This window comes from Ptychodera flava, chromosome 1 (genome assembly GCF_041260155.1).
Source record: "Ptychodera flava strain L36383 chromosome 1, AS_Pfla_20210202, whole genome shotgun sequence".
Taxonomy (NCBI): domain Eukaryota; kingdom Metazoa; phylum Hemichordata; class Enteropneusta; family Ptychoderidae; genus Ptychodera; species Ptychodera flava.
In genome coordinates, this window is record NC_091928.1 from 34,243,777 (window position 1) to 34,264,083 (window position 20,307).

Sequence of the window (20,307 nt, forward strand, 5' to 3'; positions counted from 1 at the left end):
CTTCCTTTGACCGGAAGTGAGGGCTATTTTCTTGACTCCGGTCTGCGTATATTGCGATAACACAGACTCAGTATCCCTAAACCTAAGTTTAGTCTACTTTCATCTGCTCTGTTGTCACCATAAGCGTTGGACTATGCCAAACTTTTACTACAAAGCCGGCAAACTCGACAAATACCCATGGATGAATAGCATGACCTTCCACTGTTTCCCCGATGTTAAGAAAGAGAAATGCCTGAGATCGAAATGGATAAGGATGATACGTCGTGAACTTAGCTGGGTACCTAACAGTTTCCACATGTTTGTGATCTATTCCACTCTCGGACTACCGGTATGCGCCCCATAGACATGTGTACATATGCCTGAGAAAAAGAAAGTCAGGAAACCAAATGGCTTAATTTCCTATATTTCCTATATAGGGATTATGCCGCCATGTCATCTTCGACGTTCGATTTTACTGTGAAAAGTAACAAGTTCATCTATCATGTAACCGTCGATCGTTCCCTATCATTCTCAAAATTCATACCTGGTACTTAATTTGCTTCAAAATCGCTCGTTTCGTGTCATTTTCTGCCGAATTCGACGGACACATCGCCAAAACATAAGCGTGAGCGACATTATTCGACCTTATTCGAGGGCGATGATTCTTATAATACTAAACGAAACGGCAACAGTCTCGATGTCGGCATCTTGCCAACGCATGTAAAACGGGAACTTGCCTCGCTACTCGAAGAGCAAGATCATTAAAATGCATTAAAATAAATTTTCACAAACACAAACTAAGGAAAGAATCTACACTGCAACTGATGAGAAACCACACTCGGGTTTCGAAACGCAAGCATCAAAGGGCCACTCTATCAACTTTGTCATACCATAGGCCCGGCTGCGTCTCGCCATAAGCTTTCCCCACACGAACAAAACATTACCGTACACACAAATCCAACTTTTCTTCAAATATCCGAAGCGAAACAAACATTTTATTAACACAAGCAATCGGATAAGAATGTAGGAACACATATCGGAAACGAATCAAACAAAACTCGACACAAAAACATTTTGGATAGTAAGATGGGGAGCCTCTTTCACATTTTTTACGTTTAGTTTCTAATCCAAGGTCAATGGATTTCTCAGTAAGCTCTACCAACTCAGCCTTTTTAGCTTTGGAAAGGGGAATCTTGCTTGCTTTTAAAAATTCTCGTAGCTCTTTCATGTTCATTTTGCGGACGTCTTCACGCATGATGTTGCGACTTCCCTCCATGACTGAAATTTTAGCCCTCACTTTTGCAAAATCTCGAGCGCCCCCATGCGACCGATGTTAAAAATTCGTGCGTTTTCTGACAACTCGAAACCGACGTATTGGACTTGCGGTTTCAGAGGACCATGTGCTTTCCAATTGGACTGTGAGCCATTCTGAATCTCAAGCTTCCATAGTAGTAGATTGATTTGTTTAGTAGTTTTGTACTTTTTGTTTTGATTTTGAATACCAATAGTTCAACAGCAAATGAACTTGTTCACCTTGACATAAAGTGACTAGAATGGCATTGCCATGCCATGGATTAAGATCCAGCGGATATCACAATCTGCTGACTCAAAGAGCTTATGTAACTTGTAAGTGCTCTTCTCTTTTTGCATGGCTTATGAACTTCTAGTTTCCCGACATACCAACCCATTGACGGAAGCGTTGGCTGAAGTAAAATGTCTTTTGACTTTCAATAATGTTATATGAAAGTATGTTTGATGTATATAGCAAGTTTCAACAACTACAATCAAGTTAATTCAGATATATATCCCTAATTAGGAAAGTTCATTAAATATGCAAATTCGGAATTGGCTGCAGTAAAAATGCTTAATGACTTTCAAGGATGTTGTATCATAGTAGCTTCAATACATGTAGCAAGTTTCATCAACTTTAGTCCAGTCAATTCAAATATATATCCCTTATTAGCAAAGTTCATTAAATATTCAAATTGGAATTGGGTGAGGTTAAAATGCTTGATGACTTTCAAGAATGTTAAATTATAGTATCTTCAATATACATACCAAGTTTGGTCAAAACTGACCAAACTTGGTATGTATATTGAAGATACTATAAAGTCAAATCAGCTATTTATCCCTGATTAGCAAAGTTCATTAATATGCAAACTACCAACTATCTTTCATGTCACCCCTTAATGGTTCCCACTACTGATATATTTTGGTGTGATCAACATTTGTAGCAAATCTCGTCAAATTGTGTGCAGTCGTTTTTAATGTATATCCGTTTTATCTAAAATCATTAATTATGCAAATGAGCAAAAAGTATGCAAGCCAAACCCACAGTTCTTGCCGTTTGCTAGCTGAATCTATTTACAAGATTTGATTCTGATCTGATCAGCCGTTTTTGAGATATTGGACCAACAGACAGACAGACAGACAGACAGACACACACACACACACACTCACGGACACACAGACAGACAGACATCGCTGCGACATATGCCCACGTGTGTCAACACGTGAGCAAAAAATCAGACTTCTAGCTCTATTGGCTCAGTCAAAATTAGATATGCACATAATTAATGAGGTACAATATGTGGCGTCATAAGGTGTCCCATCATACCATATATGAAGGGTGTAGCACTTGTGGTTACTGAGTTATGGACAAATATGTATATTTGAGGCAAGTCAAAGGTCACCAAGGTCACGTGACATTTTGTCAAAATATGTGAGATATCTGCGTGAACGGATGGATGAATGGAAGGACATGACCCAATCTATAAGCCCCTTGGACTTCATCCGTGGGGACTAAAAACTGTGTCACTGCATCCTTTTTGCAATACGAATACGATGAGAAACTAAATTTTTATTTTTCTTGGCCTTATACATGGGAGTCTATGGAGGTGTAAACTAAAAAGTCCTCTAACATGGCCAAATTTGATCACATTGTGAAACAAATCGATGTGCATCTGTATGGGGTAGGGTACTATCCTTGTGCAAAGTTTGAAAAAAAATTTACCAGGGCATGTCTGAGATATCTGCGTGAACGGACGCACGCATGCACGCACGCACAGATGCCCAGACATGACCAAACCTATAAGTCCCCCCAGACGGTGTCCGTGGGGACTAATAACAAGTCATCGTTGATGACACAGTCCCCACTTGTTTATGGGTACTTTGATTACAGGTCCTCAGAGAGGATAGAGTCCTCTTCATTCAGTCTGTGATAAACATACTTTTGAATAAATTCGCTTGATACATGTCTGAATTGTAGTTCAGGACATGAAAAAATCGTAATAAAATGGCCGCATAGCAGCCATATTGGATCGTATCACAAAACAAATTAACGTGCATATGTATGACATTGATCAATCTCCTTGTACCAACTTTGAATAAATTCGCTTGATACATGTCTGAGTTATGGTTCTGGACATGCAAAAACGTAATAAAATGGTCACACGGCGGCCATATTGGATCATATCACAAAACAAATCAATGTGCATGTGTATGACACTTTGAATAAAATCGGTTGAAACATGCCTGAGTTATGGCTCTGTACATGAAAAAATCGTAACAAAATGGCCGCACGGCGGCCATATTGGATTGTATCACAAAAACAATTGACATGCATATCTATGACATTGGTCAATGTCCTTGTACCAACTTTGAATAAAATCTGTTGAAACATGCCTGAGTTATGGCTCTGTACATGAAAAAAATCGTAATAAAATGGCCGCCTGGCAGCCATATTGGATGGTATCAAAAAACAAATCAACGTGCACCTGTATGACATATGAAGTAATCCTTGTACCAAGTTTGAATGAAATCGCTCCAGGCATCTCTGAGATATCTGCGTGAACGGACGGACAGACGCACGCACGCACGCACGCACGCACGCACGGACATGACCAAACCTATAAGTCGCCCCGGACGGTGTCCGTGGGGACTAAAAAGAGCACATAATTTTCAGAAATATTTAAAGCTAGTCACTGCCACAATCAACCTTTTGGGTAATATTCGTCACTAACATGTATATAAAGAAGTAAGGTAGGCAGCTGATGGCCTATTGTAGATAATATCAATGCCAACTTGTACAATAGACATGGTGTTGAAAGAGAACGGCAAACATCAAAGGCTATGCAGGTATTGGTGAACTACCGGTATGTTGGCAAGTCTATGGAAAGATAATATGCATTACACTGAATGTCATCTAGTGGCTGAGCCTCTTCTTCCTCATCATCTTCTTTGTCTCCATTTTGAAACAGTCTCTGCCTTACACCTGTTCTTTCTAAATTGCCTTCCTCGGGTACTTCATCGTCAGAAATGTCTCTGAGTCCTTCATTGACAGAAATGTCTCTCTGGATTAAAATAAAAATTAAATAAATTAATTCACCATACCGGTACACTCATAGTACACAGTATCATGGATTGCCAAACCCTAAAGTGTACAAATTTCTTCATTACAATCACTGATCATAATGCACAGTTTTGATAAATGCAGATGTTGCACTCCATCTGAAATTAGGATATTACTGTAACAGTAGCTTCTACATCATTGTATGTGTATCATTTTCAGTGTTTCCGCTGCCCACTCGCCAAATCGCAAATGCGAGAAAAAAGTATCGTTTGGCGAGAAGATTTTGGCAAAAATTAGCCAAACTTGCGAATCGAAAATTGCACTATTATGTCATCACTTTGTCTGTCCACACGCTGTCCTGCATCCAACTTGAGACGTAATGCTTTATCTCTGTGCATCCCTGACCTTATGCGTCAGGAGATCCTATTTGTAACACATACAGTAATCAATAAAATTGTAACGAAATAGCTCACAAACCAAAAGTACCCATATGTTTACCATGACTATTCGACTAAAATGTTGCTAAGTTTTGAGTTGGACTACGCGCAATGTGTGACTGGTGCCTACAGATTACTCCGTGCAGTGACAGCCATGTCATCGTCAACACTGAAGGATCATAGTGACGGTGAAACTAAGCAAAAACGGCAATCTTTCCTTTTTGACTTTGGCTGCTCCACCAATATGGGGAGGGGGGAACACCCATACAACAAGTCATCGTTGATGACACAGTCCCCACTTGTTAATGGGTACTTTGATTACAGGTCCTCAGAGAGGATAGAGTCCTCTTCATTAATTAGGTCTGTGATAAAAATACTTTGATACAGATGGCGCTCATTGGCCAAGAATGAGTTCCATGGTGATGAAAACATAAAACCAATGTAGGCCACCATCCTAAAGTTCAGAAAATGAGTCAACTACAAATTAATCAACAGGATGTTGCAAAACATTTTGCATACAATTCTAACACTTGACAGATTATCACTGGTACCATATTTCATAAAGTTTGATGCAGTATTTACAACACTATGAGATCAACATCTGTATCAAGTTTCATCACATTTGACGTTGTATTAATTTGTGGCTATATCACCCTAATTAGGAAAGTTCATTACTTATGCAATTACAAATTAATTACCAGATATGAACTGAAAATGCTCAGGTGTTTCATTATATATTGCATTTATGTGCAAGTTTGAACCTTTGCTACATGCTTTGCTACATTTAAAGTGTTATGATCAACACAATGAATTTCACCACAGATCAATTCTAAAGGTCATTAAGTATTCAAATATGTAATTAGCTGAAATAAAAATAATTAATTTCTTTGAGTACTGTCATTGTATCACAATATAGCATGTGTAATTACCTTTGGTCAAGTCCTTCAAGCTCTATATGCCAAACCGTGAAAGCTTGTTAGCTATTTATGCAAATTATGAATTAGCTGACATGAAAATGCAAAATGACTTTCAATACTGTTATAACCTGGTATAATGATCAATGTACACAGCATGTTTCGCCAAATTTTATCAAGTAAATGCCAGTATATATCCCTAATTTGGAAGGTTCATTAAATATGCATATTGGGAATTGGCTGAAAAAAATGTCAAATGACTTTCAATAATCTTGTATCATAGTATCTTTAATGTACATAGCAAGTTTTGCCAACTTTGGTCAAGTCAAAACAGATAAATATCGCTAATAAATGCGGGATATCGGACCGCTGGCGGGCGAAGATTGCATTATATGTGCGCCAACCCAACTCACTGCATGGACATCACATTTACGATATCGAAGTCCAAAGTCAACTACGTCATTGTTAGAATAAGAGAGGTTTTCCATCACACGGGAGCATACCACCACAAATTTTGCACAGATGGCGTTGCACAGGCATTGAAAAAAGGTGCATGGGAGCATGGGAACGCGGGCAGTTTCCCTCGCTATGGGTAGGAAATGCATTGAGCAAGACACACTTCCGGGTTCGCAAAAAACGAGGATCCCATTTACGGGGCGCTCAAATATAACTATTTGCTGTGATACATAGCAGAGGCGTATATGTTTGTGATGCTGAGAATAACATCAGTAAATAAATGACGGGTTTTAAAAGTTGACGTTTTTTGCGATGAAACAGACTTCTGAAGGTAGCTCGCTTGGGGAACACGTCATCCCGGCCGCTGTCCGCTTTGACCCCAGTAATTCACACTGGTTTTGGTCGGCCCCAGGTACCCAAGTCACTTCGACCCCGTCACACTTTTGCCTACATGTCCACGGAGACGATTCAACATGTTCCACAACAAAGCCAAGACAAAAATTGAAAATATCAATAAAATGGCTTCACAAAGGCTGAAATACACGATACTCGATGAAGTATGAAGTTTATGAAATGAAATCAAAATTGACAACACAAGTGTTTGACTCGGGTAATACCACTTGAAGTTGAACTATTCTACAGACTTTTTTTTCCATACAGTGCAGTATTTGTCAGTGACAAATTAATCTTTGCAATACATTTTTTTGCGATGAGCTGGAAATTTGATTAATATCGAGTTAATGTACATAAATATTCCGTTATTTACTGGGACACGTTTATTTTCTCGATCCGCTATCTGCGGACTACGTGCTGAAGTACATTGACTGTTCATGTCAACGATCGTTTCTCCCTCTGCAGAGTTTCTGTATCCCGTCCAACAACGCTGTACCTCGATCACACGATAGTGACGCTATGTAGCTGTGCAGTATTGAAACTTATCATAAAATGGCCACCTCGTCTAACAGTAACACGTATTGTCGGGATTATCGTACGGAAAAAAGACTGCAAAAGTAAGACTTATGAATCTTCATCAGAATTGAACACATCATGATTGTACACGAGTATCAACCGTGAATGCACGTTGAGCTCGGCAGTTACACAAGCATGGTACGCTACATGCATAGCCCTACGAGTATGGCGACAGTGTCCGGCTTTGGCTACGCCGCCTACCGGAGGTGGGAGGCGGCGTAGCCAAAGCCGAACACTCTCGCCATACTCGTAGGGCTAGCTACATGCACTGCCGCGATGCCGATCGTATGCATTCCAAGGCCTATCCCGGAATTTGTTTCACAAACAACCTCAAAGGAGAGCAAACATACTTCTATGGACAATGACGAACACGTTTCTTGGCGAAGCAAAATCAAAACAGTGCAGAAGTACATGAAGTAGGTCATGGCCTTGGACTCTGTGCACGAACCTGATTGGACACTTCAATACCTTTGACCCAAAGTTATTATTCATCAGCACTTCCATGCCATGAGGCTAGGTAGAGAACGTATGTACTCATTTCTGGCGATCGAGCAGCGAGGGAAACAATCAATACCAAGGATAAAGCTAATTTGCTAAACGATATTTTATCTTGAATAGTGAGTTGAATGAGTAATAAAATATCATATTTTTAATGTTCAATACGAGGTTGAAACACGGAGGGACCGTGGTTGAAACCAGAGCTATCCAGCTGTAGCCAACCTGGACAAGCACATTTCACAGCGCCCTCAAACAGTCGATTGTTTTCACTTGTCATACGCGGCGTAACAGAAAAATTAAAACTTTCATAACTTCATTAATATCCAAGCCACGCCCACCAAAACCTTTTCAGTTCTAGCCATTTGAATTCTGAAGATGTCTACCAAATTTGACTGAAATACGTTCAGCCGTTTTTGAGATAATGGGGATACAGACACACACACACACACACACACACACAGACACACACACACAGACATGGTTAAACCATATGCTCATGCGTGTGAACATGTGAGCAAAAAATGACACTGATAAATGTCTTTTTCAATGTTAAAGCAATGTGAGCTTAACATCAGTTAACATCTGTATAAAGTTTCATGAATTTGATGCAGCACGTATTTCTGGACATATCAGCCTGCTTATGAAATTTCAATACTTGACATGTTACTGCTACATGACGTGAAACAAATTGACGAACATATGTATGAAATAGGTCAATGTCCTTGTACCAACTTTGAATGATACTGGTGGAAATATGTCTGAGTTATGGCTCTGTACGTTTGAAAATTGTAACAAAATCACCGCCATGCAGCGATATTTGATCTTACTGTTTAAAAAATCAACATGTATATGTATGACGTAAGTCAATGTACATGTACCAACTTTGATAAGATCAGTTGAGACTTGCCAGAGTTATGGCTCTCGACATGAAACAACCATAACAAAATTGCTACCATGTGGCCATATTGGACCATCTCGTGAAACCAATCGACATACATATGTATAAATAAGTCAATTTCCTTGTACCAACTTTGTATAAATTTGCTTGATACATGTCTGAGTTATGGTTCCGGACATGAAAAAATCGGAAAAAAATGGCCACACGGCGCCCATATTGGATTGTATCATAAAACAAATCAATGTGCATATGTATGACATAGGTCAATGTCCTTACACAATGAATAAAATCGGTGAATAAAATTAGTTGAGACATGCCCAAGTTTTGGCTAAGGACACAAAAAAATTGTAACAAAATGGCTGCCATGCAGCCATATTGGATCATATCATGAAATAAATTGACATACATATGTATGACATAGGTTAATGTCCTTGTACCAACTTTGAATAAAATCGGTTGAGATATGCCTGAGAGTATCACGGCTCTGTACATGAAAAAATCTTAACAAAATGGCCGCAATGCAGCCATATTGGATCGTATCACATAACAAATCGACGTACATATGTATGACATAGGTCAATGTCCTTGTACCAATGTTGAATAAAATTGGTTGAAACATGTCTGAGTTTTGGCTCTGTATATGAAAAAATTGTAATAAAATGGCCGCCTGGCGGCCATATTGGATCGTATCACAAAACAAATCAATGTGCATATCTATGACATTGGTCAATGTCCTTGTACCAACTTTGAATAAAATCGGTTGAAACATGTCTGAGTTATGGCTCTGTACATGAAAAAATCATAATAAAATGGCCGCCTGACGGCCATATTGGATCGTATCACAAAACAAATCGACATGCATATCTATGACATCGGTCAATGTCCTTGTACCAACTTTGAATAAAATCGGTTGAAACATGTCTGATTTATGGCTCTGTACATGAAAAAATCGTAATAAAATGGCCGCCTGGTGGCCATATTGGATCGTATCATAAAACAAATTGACGTGCATATCTATGACATTGGTCAATGTCCTTGTACCAACTTTGAATAAAATCGGTTGAAACATGTCTGATTTATGGCTCTGTACATGAAAAAATCGTAATAAAATGGCCGCCTGGCGGCCATATTGGATCGTATCACAAAACAAATCGACGTGCATCTGTATGACATATTAAGTAATCCTTGTACCAAGTTTGAATGAAATGGCTTCTTGCATCTCTGAGATATCTGTGTGAACGGACGGACGGACGCACACACGCACGCACGCACGCACGCACGCACGGACATGACCAAACCTATAAGTCCCCCCGGACGGTGTCCGTGGGGACTAACAAACATTCTAAGCGCAAGTAAAGCTATGAAATGGAAAGAAAGATTATGATCTGCAGTGTACGAAAGTCGACCGTGAATTTGTAGGTAAGCTCAGCGGCATGCATGGTCAAAAACATACCGTACGCATGGCATATTTGGAACGTAGAGTGAGTAAAGCACTCTGAATAGCGAAAATGTTCGTGGTGTATTGCTGCCAACAAGAAAATACCTTTACCGGTGTTAGAAACTTGTGTGAATTGGCTTCCTTAACCCTTTTCCTGCCAAGTCGGTGAAAATCCGCTTGAAATTTGGTGTAGCCAGAATCTAAGCACTGGTTACCGTTATTCTACCAACCCGGTGGAAATAAGGCCCTTTTTGGGTACCCCCTTTCCTGCCAAGTCGACGGCACTACGTTTTGCTATCCCCTGTGCGTTTAGGGGTCATCCGAGGAGAGGTTTTCTGACAAGGAACGCCTTTTCCCCTCGAAATGGGTTTGCAGGGAGTCGATAGACAGGGAAAGGTGCAGAAACCTGTCCGCCAGTCCCCACACCTGAGGGGGCTGGGTTTTTTTACCGCTTTTTAGCGGACTTGGCAGGATAGCATGGTGACGTTTTCTGGCGGAGTTGGACGTACTTGGCTGCCTGGCACTATAGAGATTGCTGCCGAACTTGACCAACTCGGCAATGCTAATCTAGAAGGCTACCTCTTGCAAACGACTTGGCAGATGGTGCCGATGGTGCGAGACGAAAGTCACTTATTCAGTTGTGCGTGACTGAAAATGAGAACGTATTTTTGACGGGACGGCTCGACTTGTTCCTCCGATGGAACGGATATGAACGACTCGAAAATACCATTACAAACTGGTGTCCGACGTCCTAAGCTAGGCTTCAGCTCTGCAAGTTCAAGCCAGGCAACGTCCTTCACCGCCTTGGCCGTGCCATTCAATGGACGTAGCTTTGGATTTTTTATTTATTCCATCGTCCGAAGTATTGGCTCTGGTTTGCAGGCAAACGTATCCTCTTGCCGACGCATTGGTAACTACATACGCTGTTTGCGTACAGAGAATTCAAAAGGTTACATAAGGTCAATGCTACGGGGATACCGCCTGCACTTAGCAGGGACTGCTTTTGTTATGCAAACCAGCTAGCAGTACAATATGGCTGCCAGGCATGTGGACACGTCGATGGCTAGAATAATGGAAGCATATTGCGTTGCACCCGTGCATCGCAAAAGTGAACTGAAGACTTGGGTGTAGTGACTGGTTATCACTGGTTAGCTGCAGCCCAAGCCATGTCGGTACAAACCCGTACCTGACTGAGGACCACTCAATTAAGTCAGTAATGAACGGTAACACTCGTAAACCAACTCCCAACTGAGCTGGCTAAACTACGTGGAGCTGTGCTTCAATGGCTCAGCCATGTCGTTAATACAACGGCAAAAACGTAGTTTTTGTGCTACACTGCCAAGTCGTTGAAGGTACGTATTCAATTGACCCTACCCTGGGGAAACAGGACAGGTTTGCCGGTGCTGCTGCACCCTTAGCACGACCCTCAGGGTCTCTGACTAACAGACGAGTGAGGTGATGTTTGTGCCTAGCGGACATGCGTAATACTGAAGGAGTTTATTTCCGAAAAATAAACATGAAACGGCAATAAAATGACGCACTCCCAGGGGCAAACAAAGCTGGTGACCTCAATTTTTTTCTGCAGTAACCCTTGAGCTCCTTCCCCTGTCTATGGGCATGTAGAAATTATCGAAGTCTAACACGTATAAGTACGGCTAAAACTACCCTGAAAATGGGCGATTTCTGCCAAAATGCCTGGCAGGATAGCGTGCAGGAGAGCCAATCTTTTGCAGGCACATATTATGGGGCGGTTTTCTACTGACTTGGCAGGATAACGGACAAGGACGCTCGGCAGGAAAAGGGTTAAAGACAAATTCGCGACAAATTTCAGTGTATCACGGACCGTGGTGTAATTGTGACGTGACATTGTACACAGACTTTCAGAGAAGGCACTCGCTCGGCCTTGTTCCGCATTCATATAGTGCAAATAAATACGCAAAGTCTTGTCACAGTCACTCGTGAGCTATTCAGCTCTGGGACTATTGGCCCCATAGACGTATGTACATAAGCGAGAAAAAACCCTCACCTATGTACCGGTACATACATCTATTGGGCGAATAGTCCCAGAGCTGAATAGCTCAAGAGTGACTGTGGTCTTGTCGCGATATTTGAGCATTTAACTCGATCATCAGTGAAACAAAAAGATGTTTCACCACATCAAAAGGGTATATATTTGATATTTTATGGTTCTGTTTACATAATTGACGTAAACATTTGGATTTATGATCCGTGATTTCCACGATCCATGACATGATTCAAGCTGGCTGTGAATATACACACTAACGTCTTTGATGATGACCCCTGACCCAAGCGCCATTGATACACTGTGCGCTGTCCGAGCTTCGCTTGCTAAACTTCGAGCATAAAGCAAATGTATCGGAAGTCTAAAATGCACATAAGTCTCAAGTCTGAGAGTATTTTACTTTTTAACTGCTATGAGAATGGATATCTGATTCATTTGAAAAAACTACCGGTAGTATGCTGAACCAGGTTTCCTGCCGTTGTCTGTAGCAATATGTACAGTATCGCTTGATACTACTAGCGATTTCAGGTTTGTTACTAAATATAGTTGCATACGCCTAACTTTGGACAAGTGTCACTTGAAATTCGGACAAATTTTATGTTGTATGCGTGGCTTATTGGCACCTTGTAATCTGAACCATAAATTGGTGTTACTTTCAGTATCCATACTAGCACTAACAGGGCTTAGGGTTTATTTCCGTCATTCTTATGCGGATGTGCAGACAAATATTTCTTTTTGCATATTAATGAGAAAGAAATGACGTCATTTGTGATCAGTGGTATCGGCTTGGCTAATTGAATATCTGGTTTGGCGAATAATTTTTTAGGGCTTCTAGCCAAATTTGCTACAAGATTTTGGAACCCAGGGGAAACACTGATTTTTGTAAGAAAATATCCAGGCTAAACTTTATAAGAAAAGCAAACCACACCAAGTAAAATTAACTTCAGCTGAACAATTTTTGTAAAATAATTTACCTCAATATTTTTTTTCATCGATAAGATGTCCTCATCAAACTGTTGTACCAGTCTGTCAACCAATAGCCTCGTGCCTTTTACGCCCATACAAATTCCCAGTTTGTTAAATCCTTCAAATACCTGGAAAGCAACATCAACATATAAACATGTAAACAATTAACGTTGGAACATCACAAAGATAATAGGTCTGCTATTCGCATCACATCCATTCATATACAAAAAATACCATAAAAACCCCTTTCAATTCGACTACGGCAATTGGAAAAAGAATTATGATTTTAAAATGTTGAATTATTAGAAAATAAACTGAGCCAAAATATTTTAGTGGTCGAATTATTAGGGAGTTCAACTTTTTTGACAGGTCATAAGTGATATGCTTACCATCTTGGAAGATTAAACATATTAAGGAGACTCCTGAAGTCCGGAGTTAGACATTACTGGTATGTGCTGCACATTGTATTGTTCTGTGTATTTTATCAAAAAAAAATACCGCAATTATACGGTGTCGCTCAAATTTGATCAGAATTGGTACATACCAGTATGGGTACCAAAGATCAACAATAAATGTTGTTTATCTGTTCAGTGCAGGAAAATTCTACGTTGATGTTATGACAATGATTTCTGCACAGTACAACCAGAAAAACAACAAGAAATATTTAAACCAGAAAAACAAGAATGACAAAAGTAATTAAGTTCTGAAACTTTAGGTACTGAAGGTCAACTTTAGCAACATGATATGCATAGCAGAAAGGCAGCTAGCCCCCCTTAGTTTGACCATAGACGGTCTTCCTCCCCTCTACTGACGGTCTTCCTCCCCTCTACTGTCTATGGTTTGAGCAGGTCTGTTAATATGTAACAGTTCATAAACAATGACAGGAAATGACTCAAGTCAGTGGAGTAAGATTGTTTCAAGCCTGTTTCAGAATTTCGCTTTTTCTTACCTCATTTGCACATTTTTGACACTGATGTGTTCATTTGAATAAATTCACATCTCAACCCCTACATCTACCTGTACACCAAATACTAAGACAGTAGCTTTGGCGGTATGGGAGCCTTTGTGTGTGACGGACATACATCCGCACATACCCACAAATATACAGACACTTAGACTCATCATATAAGCTCTTTTTGGTATTTATATATAAAACCAAATATGAGCTAATAAAATGTTCAAAACAGCTGGTCATGATTGGTTGGTCAAATTATCAGAGATTGCAAGAGTTCCAATTTTCATCAGTAGTCAAACAAATCAGAGTAAAATAAAATTACATTTGAGAACAAGTCATCGTTGATGACACAGTCCCCACTTGTTAATGGGTACTTTGATTACAGGTCCTCAGAGAGGATAGAGTCCTCTTCATTAGGTCTGTGATAAAAATACTTTTGAGTAAATTCGCTTGATACATGTCTGAGTTGTAGTTCAGGACATGAAAAAATCATGATAAAATGGCCGCACAGCAGCCATATTGGATCGTATCACAAAACAAATTAACGTGCATATGTATGACATAGGTCAATGTCCTTATACCAACTTTGAATAAAATCTGTTGGCTCTGTACATGAAAAAATCATAATAAAATGGCTGCCTGGCAGCCACATTGGATCATATCACAAAACAAATCACTGTGCATGTGTGTGACATAGGTCAATGTCCTTGTACCAACTTCATGTGTGTGATGAAACTTGTACCAAGTTTGAATAAAATCGGTTGAGATATGCCTGAGTTAATGGCTCTGTACATGAAAAAATTGTAACAAAATGGCCACACGGTAGCTATATTGGACCGTATCACAAAAAAAAATTGATGTGCGTATCTATGACATCGATCAATGTCCTTATACTAATTTTGAATAAAATCAGTTGAAACATGCCTGAGTAATGGCTCTGTACATGAAAAAATCGTAATAAAATGGCCGTCTGGCAGCCACATTGGATCATATCACAAAACAAATCGACGTGCATCTGTATGACATATGAAGTAATCCTTGTACCAAGTTTGAATAAAATCGCCCAAGGCATCTTTGAGATATCTGCGTGAATGGATGGACGGATGCAAGGATGCACGCATGGACGCACAGACATCATCAAACCTATAAGTCCCCCCGGATGGTGTCCATGGGGACTAAAAACATCTGCACAAAGTTTCATCAAATTTGGCGCAGTTGTACCAGAAATAGCGCTCTAATCTCTAATTATGCAAATTAGAACTAATTATGCATGCCACACCAATATAAATAGACCTGCATATGTATGCCATTGTGAAGTATCCTTGTACCAAGTTTAAAAGAATTGGCACAGGATTATCTCAGATATCTGCATTCATGAGCCCCTATGCATGGACACCCTATTAATATTAATTTCATCCCCTAACGCCTGTGGATCATACCTGGGGACCCTGTGGATGGATATCAAATACAGGAAAGAAAATGGCCGTCACACAGTCATTTATGATCGAACCATTACAAAAATCGGCGTGCATATATATGTGATAGGGATTAATATAGGTACCAACTTTCAATGCAATCACGCCCGGCATCGCTGAGAAATTTATGTGAACGAACGCACAGTCATCAAATACAGGAAACAAAATGGCCACCATGCAGCCATTTTAGATCGCATCAAAACAAAAATCAATGTGCATATGTATAACATATAGAGTAATCTATGTACCAAGTTTGAATGGAATCACTCCTAGCATCACTGAGAAATTTGCATGAACATACGCACTGACATCAAATACAGGAAACAAAATGGCTGCCAGACGGCCATATTGGATCGGATCGTAAAACAAATCGACGTGCATGTATGGCATAGGTGATAATCCTTGTACTAAGTTTGAATGAAATCGCTCCAGGCATCTCTGAGATATCTGCATGAATGGACGCATGCACGCACGCACGCATGGATGGACGCACAGACATGACCAAACCTATAAGTCCCCCCGGACGGTGTCTGTGGGGACTAAAAAATAGATTGGTTGAATTAATAAAGTGGTCGAATTAATAGGGTTTTTACAGTATTCATCATTTGAAGAGCAGCTGGTTACTGTTATGCAAACTGTATTGTTTTTTCAATAAACAATCATATTTTCAGTATGTATGAATATGCAACTTGATCTGTATCATATACATGTACATGCACGTAGAATAAGTGAGATGAAATAATATGCTTAGGTGGTCAGATGTACATTTGATGTTCTTGAAAAAACTTACTTTCTGACTAATGCCCCCTTTAAACATCTCAATGGAATTCATATGCTGGATCAATTTTATTTTAGTTGGACTGCGTAAGTGCAGCAACAGCCCGAATGCCATGCCAAGTCCTGGTACCAAATTACCATTGTGCTCATCAGATCTACAATAATTAATGTATAGGATAGACGTTAATAAATATTGTCAATTGTTTAAATCATGTTGAACATCTGAATTTTCAGATTATAAAAACAGACTATATTTTTTGTCTGCACTTACACTTGAACCTTATGATAACTGTTCTTTGTTGTTATGGCAGCTTCAAGGACAGTTTGAAGGACTGGCATCTTGTTCGTAGTCTCTTCCAGTACAGAACCCCAGGAAAAGTTTTCAGCTGTCTCCCTTGTCAAAGCTTTCATCATCATGTTGTCCCCTTTAAGAAAACTGCGGACTTCTTGTCTGATCTGTGGATAGACAAACAGTATTAACCCTTTACCTGCCAGACACTAGCACTTCCCCAATAGTCAGCAGAAAGCGGTATTGGGCCAGAATCATACCGGTATGTACCGTCATCCACTTGGCTTGGCTTGTTATAGCAGCTTTAGTTTGTAAAAAATCATGTTTAGAGTATCTCTGTCTTCAGGGACCTTCAAATCTTCAAGTCTTTGTTAAAATGCACCACACAGGACATGTTTTGCTTCACTAGTTTTAACCAACTTAACTTGATAAGAAATATGAACGTACGGTAAAGGCTCAACTTGTATGTTTTTCAGAGAAAAAAGGTGAATTTTGAATCAAAGAGAAGTACTATAATAATATGATATAACAATACCTTGGATTTTATAAACCGCATAAAACTTCGTTTAGCACCCTTACTTGAAGAAAGCAAAAGGTTCAAGGCGTTGGAGTAATCATATTTCTTGATCATTGCAATTGCTTTTCTTACAAATGTGTCTCTCTGAAAAAAATGTTAAAAGCCATAATGGATGTGGGGGGAGAGAGAAAAAGAAAGAGAAAGAGAGACAGAATTATTGCGCTAATAGAGAGGGGCAGAGACGGAAGAAGTAAACGTTCCTGTGAAATGTGACTTTGATCATAGACCTTAAAAACGGAAGGACAGGCAACTGCCAGAAAAGACAAAGAAACTTGCGTGTTTACCGTACGATCTGGGTTATAATCCTCTGCGCAGTTATGTAAACGCAAAACACGTCACGTGATGACACAGTGACATCTTGGCAGCACTGGAGCTACACAGAAGACGCTATACCTGTGCTGTCGAGTCAAGTCGCGTTCTGTTCCGGGGTCTAGTTCATGTTGTTTTCAAGCATTGTATTACCCGTTGATTTTTACAGACAATTTTGCTACCATTTTCGACAGATGAGTCACTATTAGGTATATTTATTGTTGTTGTTTTTGTAATTCCCGTCAATTCATGATCGAGTCGGCAAAGTTAATTTTGCAATCTAATCATTGTACACCCCTGATAACTCTTCCGTTTATTTCTGATTCATGTGTAATGCTGTAAACTTTCTTTTACTTCATATGTACTTCTTGCACTTCGGCACTGTAGTATTTTTAAAAACTCGTGCGTCTTCAGCCCGATCGGCCATTGTTGTTTACGAAGCGACTTCATGTTTCAACTGAAAATTTCATACCCTGTCATATTTCTCTGCTGTAATGATAATGCATGTCAATGGTAGTAAACGTTTCAACGTTTGGTATTTCGTCAACTGACTAGTATTTTGCGGGGCAAATCATGTTTACATTGTAAAACTTTTACCAAATTCACCAAATTTGTACCAATTCACGTGCAGGCATCTCCAGCTCGATCGGCCATCATGATTGCTGTTGATGGACGATCTTTTTGTGCGTTTCAACCATAGACCTTAAAACGTTTTTAAGGTCTATGTTTCAACTAAGTAATTTTTTTTACCCTCTTAATAATGCATGACAGTGCTAATGTACGTTTCTACGTGTCTTACGGTATTTCGTGGATTGAACTAGTATTTTTGGAGGAAGTCATGCGTACATTTGTAAAACTAGGACTATTCACGCGTCTCCGACTCAGTCGGCCATTGTTGTTTACAACACGACATTTTGTGCGTTTCCTCTGAGTAATTTTTCGTACCGTCTCATGTTTCTCTGTTGTAATAATAATGCATGACAGTGCTAACGTACGTTTCTACGTGTCTTATTTCGTGGTTTGAACTAGTATTTTTAGGAGGAAGTCATACGTACATTTGTAAAACTAGGACTAAATTCACGCGTCACCGACTCAATCGGCCATTGTTGTTTACAACACGACATTTTGTGCGTTTCCTCTGAGTAATTTTTCTTGCCGTCTCATGTTTCTCTGTTGTAATAATAATGCATGACAGTGCTAATGTACGTTTCTACGTGTCTTATTTCGTGGTTTGAACTAGTATTTTTGGGAGGAAGTCATACGTACATTTGTAAAACTAGGACTAAATTCACGCGTCTCCGACTCAATCGGCTATTGTTGTTTACAACACGACACTTTGAAATTAGACGCGAAAGCTTGAGCATGCGCTGATCGCAATGTTGTAGTGATTAACATAATCTCGCGTCTGACAAGCCTCTCAAATCACGGGAATTTCCGTGAGCTTGCGATACGAGAGATAAACAGTTACGTTGTTTATGTTAATGAGTGTTCAAGTTTTTCACGGATTATAACCAGGATTACATGAAAGAAAATAGCTATTGCCTGTCCTTCCGTTTTTAAGGTCTATGTGACTTTGATGGTTATTTAATTATTTTCCAATTTTTACTGAAACATCACAAATATTTCTTTCTTAATATTACCGTACATGTACCAAAGAATTATTTAGATGCTTGGTGCTTTTGCTTAAATGTAAAGCACAACATAATCTAAGACAAGCGACCTAGCGGCCAATATACCCGTAGCTCCGCTGTGTTTATGTAGAGAATAACTATTTTTGACACATGTTGATAAAGAAGGTGGAAATCTTTGATAGCTCATTTCAGTGGCCAGAAAAAAAGTGGCTAAAATAGCTGCAAAAATATACAATTGAAGATTTCATCATAATTTGATATCACATCGGATCATTCTTAAGAACACGTCAAGCAAAGCTATCTGACGAGTAGTTTTTTGAGAATAAAATTTTCTGATAAAAAATGGCAATAATTGCCCTCCAAAATAAAAATTGCAGATTTCATCATAATTTCAAAATATCAAATTTAGTTAACCCTTTTCCTGCCAAGTCGGTGAAAATCCGCTTGAAATTCGGTGTAGCTAAAAGCTGAGCAGCCACGGCCGTTATTCTCCTAAGGCGGTGGAAATCGGGCTACTTTTTGGTACCCCCTTTCCTGCCTAGTCGACGGAACTACGTGTAGCAAACCCTTGCTCACGCTAGGGGTCGTACGAGGACAGGTTTTGGGCGAGGAACGGCGTTTGCTCTGGAAATGGGTTCACAGGGAGTCCAAGGACAGGGAAAGGTGCAGAAGCTACCCAGCCAGTCCCCCACCCCGTTGGGGGACTGGTTTTTTTTGGGGGGGACGAGTAGCGTACTTGGCAGGTTAGCACGGTGACGTATCCTAGCGGAGTTTGGTCTAACTTGGCTCTGAGCCACTACATAGATTGCGGCCGAAATTGACCGTCTCGGCAATGCTAATCTATAAGGCAACCGCCTAAGACCGCCTCAGCTGGCGGTGCAATTTTTGCCAATGGTGCGAGACGAAAATCACGGACTTAGTCCTGATTGACGGGAAGTGCGGACGGATTTGACGGACTCGGGTTGATTAGTCCCTGACATGGAACTGATCCGAACGGACTTGAGCGACATTTGTGAAGGGTAACCACCGCTTTTAACCGACTTGTTACCTTCTCGAAAAGACTACCCAGTCAGATGTCGGACGTTGTCGGCTACACTTGGCTCTAGACGTTCAAGCCGTGCAACGAAACACACCGCCTCAGCCTTGCCATTCACGAACAAGGCCTCGAAATTCGATCCCATTGTTCACTGACTTGGCGGCTGCGGTTAGGTGCGTGAACCGTTGTTCACCGACTTGTTACGCCTATGTTGTCCCTGTGAAGTTCGGCTAACGGCCGAGTCTAACGGGAGTTGGCAGACCTGTGTTTGGTTTATACCGTGGTATAACCGACTCAGGTAGAGGTACCTGTCGGTATATTCCGAGTTT

General features: G+C 40.1%; 1 protein-coding gene across 1 annotated transcript in view; it reads right to left on the bottom strand.

The window, feature by feature from the left end:
- LOC139135766 (uncharacterized) overlaps window positions 1–20,307 on the bottom strand; it is a 52,232-nt gene that overhangs the window by 16,681 nt on the left and 15,244 nt on the right. The window contains exons 2-6 of the mRNA XM_070703463.1: window positions 16,961–17,086; window positions 16,408–16,592; window positions 16,150–16,291; window positions 12,938–13,057; window positions 4,172–4,331 (exon numbers count right to left, since the gene is read on the bottom strand). Coding sequence (XP_070559564.1) covers window positions 4,172–4,331; window positions 12,938–13,057; window positions 16,150–16,291; window positions 16,408–16,592; window positions 16,961–17,086 — 733 coding nt within the window. The remainder of the gene's footprint in view (window positions 1–4,171; window positions 4,332–12,937; window positions 13,058–16,149; window positions 16,292–16,407; window positions 16,593–16,960; window positions 17,087–20,307) is intronic.